Here is a 3,746-nt window from a genome sequence, read left to right as displayed (position 1 = left end):
TACGCAGTAGAGCGAATTGCCTTACTACCTCGCTTACTACCTTCTGACCATTATTTCATTTTCACGGATAGTCTTAGCTCATTGGAGGCTATTCGTTCAATGAGGCCGATGAAGCACTCCTCGTATTTCCTGCCTGAAATACGATCTAAACTGAGTGCTTTATCTAACTGCTCCTGCACTATCACCTTAGCTTGGGTCCCATCTCATTGCTCAATTCCGGGTAATGAGAAAGCGGACTCATTGGCTAAAGTGGGCGCTATGGAAGGCGACATTTTTGAGCGACAAATCGCCTTCAACGAATTTTTCTCTTGGCAACAAAAATGGAATGATGGTGAATTGGGAAGATGGTTACATTCTATTCTCCCACAGGTGTCGAACAAACGATGGTTGAAAGGGTTGGACATGAGCCGCGACTTTATACGCGTTATATCAAGGCTTATGTCCAATCACTGCTCGTTAGACTCGCATTTCTATCGAATTGGGCTCTCAGGCAGCAATTTATGTGCGTGTGGCAATGGTTATCACGATATCGAGCATGTTGTTTGGTCATGTACCTTACACCGTGTTGCCAGATTTGAGTTATCCACATCCCTCAGGGTCCGAGGAAAACAACCCGCGATACCCGTTAGAGATGTCTTGGCGAGCCGAGACCTCGACTATTTGAATTTAATTTATGTTTTTAAAACGGATAGATTTGAGGATTTAGTAGTTAGTGTCATCTTGTGTTCTCCCAAGTTGTTAGCTGCCCATCGGTGTACCCCCATGTTTGTCTTTTTCATCAGAGTGTCGCCTAGTTCGAGAATTCGAGATCAAGAGCACATTGCTCTCCAAACCTTGTGTTCACATTCCCTACCCTGCCATCCATTTGTTACAATTTGTTACCCCTAACCTCGAGACAGCCGCGAGTAATCTGCCCCCGCTTTACTAACGTTAGTTTTAAGTAATTTTGTTGTATAAACAATGAATATCGGCTCCGCAAAGCTACAGCAAATAAGCCTGGAAAAATAAACGAATTATTAAAAAAAAAAAGATCGAGAATTATACTGGTTTAAAAAAATTACATTTTAGAAAAAAAAACAAAATATAGACCACTACTGCAAGGGCTCGGTCTGGGTCTGTTCCAAAATTTTAGACCAAACCAACCAATTGGATCGCCGCTAAAGATGCCCTTTGAGTGTTGATTAATCACAATGAAACATTGTGACAGAGCACGGACTTGAGGTTACTAGAGTATTAAATAATCTAGGTCCTATTTAGGATTATATCTGAAAAATCCAAATCTGGCCAACGCCTACCAACAAGCTTACACTCATTTGGATAATCAAAGTTGGCATTCGTGGAGAATAGAAGAACTATGAAAGTGATGATGGTTTCAAAATTTTCCACGGGGAGGTATACGAGTGCACTCTTAAAATGCTTTTATTTTGCAAATGGAGCAGTTTATACTTCATACTTCGTCTGCAACAACCTAAACTACTCCTCACGGTCATGTTAAGACATTCCCAGTAATTTTCAGTACACAGATCGATATTATCTAGCTTCTAATATGACAAACACGACAAGAAACGGTTCTGTACCCAAGTTATTAACGAAAGATAATGTCAATGGAGAGAATCGATGTAACAGGACCTAATGGATTGTTCAGCCCGAATTGCATTTTTCATAAAATAATGCACGCTCTATTTTGGAAGTCACTTTACATACGCCATGTCGTTATGTATCTTCATAGATAAATGCTAGTGTATTGGAGTGAAATTATGTATTTCAAAGTAAATGTCCCAGATTAAAAATGCAAATGAATTAAAATTTAATGTATTGTATGTATTTAAGTTAAATAAACGTAGAACTAACTATCTTGTGTTTCAGAATCATATTCGACATCATCCTGTATCTCTCCTTCACTATCTGATACATCGCGAGAAGTTGTTAATCCGGTTGAGCCTTGCATAAGGTCACTGTAAATAGATGACGTTACTTTATCTTTGATTTCCTGCCGTTGCAGTAATCGTTCTTCTGTGTATCGTTCTTGGGCTTGTTGAAGTAAATTGTTCTTTTCCTCTTGCAATTGCACGGATTCTTCGAGCGATAGTACCTTAGCTGGAGAATGTGTAAGAGACGGAGGTGTTGCTGATGTATTCTCCCATTTTAAGTGTCCTTTATATCGATGTTTTTCCTTTTCTGGATCGTGCACATTTGATTTCGTAGTACGGAATGGTAAAAATTTTGTCTTTGACATCATGTGCAAGTGTTTGCTATCTGACTGGGTAGAAAGACGATCCATAATCTGACTACCTGAATCAATTTCGAATAAATCAGCTGTAGTAATGCATTCCGCTTTCTCTCGTTTAACTTCAATGTCTTCAAGATCCTGTCGTGTTATCAAGGCCTTTTCCGATTTGGACGTAATAATTTTTCCGACGTTCGTACTACGAGCCAAGATTTTCAATGGACCTATATTCTGATCATCGATTTCATCATCACTGTCAACAATGTCTGTATGGTGTTGAGCATTATGTTTTCCACTCCATTCCATATTCGCCAGAGATTTTTTTCCAACCACTATGTTTAGCTCTGAGAACATTTCTGCTGCGCGATCAACATTCTCATAAACCTTCAGTTGCTTTAGAATTTGCTTGTAGAAATTTTCGATTTTGAGACCCTTATCCGGCAATTTTGAAATTTGTTTTCTGTGAAACATTGTTAAATTAATGTACTTCCAGGAAACAAAATTTAACTTACTTATTCCGAAGTAACAGTTCTTGACGCCTTTTGAGATCTAGTAACTCGGATTTGTTAAGTTTGCTGATATCCTGAATGTAACCTTGCTTTTCTTTTTTATTACCACACAAAATATCGCCAGGCACCTTTGTAAGTATCGGATTGTTGTACATTATGTCCGCCACCAGAGACATTGAATAGAGCAGTGCACGGTCCCTAACCTCACTTTCTGGTTCCAATCATTATTTTTTTGTCTCTGAGTAAAAGAGATTGGCGTTGACGAGAGCTCTGTAACTCTTTACTCCTATGGAGAAATCTCATATGTAACTGTCAGTCTATGTGTGAAACATGGCGGACTTTTTCTTATTCTCTCACTTCAACGCAAAACCCCATAAGGAACTGTCAAAATGTGTGTGAAGAAACGTCACTTCAGGACTGGTGTCAAGGTGAATGGCAACTAGGTACTGCAGCGTGACGTCACGAATGAACTCAGTGTTAATCGGCTGAACCTTTTTGACAGTTCAGTGGTACTGTTTACAAGCACTTAGTCGTTTTTTCGAAAAAAAATTCTAAGATTTCCGAATTTTAACTTGAAAATTGTCGAGGAACAGCACGTTGCAAGGATTTTGCTCGTGAACATTGCAGAAATGTGGTTTACATCTCACTGCAGTCTGCAAAAATATCGAGAAAATCCACCCAAGAAAAAATCGACTAAGTCCACGTAAGCAGTACCACTAAACTGTCATCAGATTGAGGTTAACCCCGACGGTGCAAAACCTAACGAACGAGAGCCGAGACCAAGGTGACTACATATAGGTGTTCTAATGTGTCTAATTCATGATTCAGCCATGTTAGATTTTTGTACGGAACAGCGACCGAGTTTGTTTACAATTTGCACTAAAACCGCACTCCCCCCCGCGACCACCACGCCTATTAGGTTTTGCACCGTCGGGGTTAACCTCAATCTGATGACAGTTCAGTGGTACTGTTTACGTGGACTTAGTCGATTTTTTCTTGGGGTGGATTTT

General features: G+C 39.6%; 1 protein-coding gene across 1 annotated transcript; it reads right to left on the bottom strand.

Annotated features, from left to right (window-relative positions):
* Nucleotides 1-808: 808 nt before the first annotated feature.
* Nucleotides 809-2,899, bottom strand: Polr2M (RNA polymerase II subunit M). Its single transcript, XM_065238720.1, has 2 exons — nucleotides 2,740-2,899; nucleotides 809-2,687 (listed from the first exon to the last, which is right to left on the bottom strand). Exons 1-2 carry the CDS (start codon nucleotides 2,889-2,891, stop codon nucleotides 1,847-1,849), a joined length of 993 nt encoding a protein of 330 aa, XP_065094792.1. The 5' UTR covers nucleotides 2,892-2,899; the 3' UTR covers nucleotides 809-1,846.
* Between the last annotated feature and the right edge of the window lie 847 nt (nucleotides 2,900-3,746).

This window comes from Ochlerotatus camptorhynchus, unplaced genomic scaffold (genome assembly GCF_037179485.1).
Source record: "Ochlerotatus camptorhynchus isolate MF236.1 unplaced genomic scaffold, CSIRO-AGI_Acam_v1.1 ptg000919l, whole genome shotgun sequence".
Lineage (NCBI taxonomy): Eukaryota > Metazoa > Arthropoda > Insecta > Diptera > Culicidae > Ochlerotatus > Ochlerotatus camptorhynchus.
The sequence above is the reverse complement of the archived record's forward strand: the minus strand, read 5'-3'. Positions and strand labels throughout refer to the sequence as shown.

Excerpts from the sequence above, each read along its gene's own strand:
- Polr2M (XM_065238720.1), bottom strand. The coding sequence starts at position 2,891 with ATGTACAACAATCCGATACTTACAAAGGTGCCTGGCGATATTTTGTGT. Across the intron at positions 2,688-2,739 it reads GAACTGTTACTTCGGAATAA|AAAACAAATTTCAAAATTGC; the intron begins GTAAGTTAAATT and ends AATGTTTCACAG.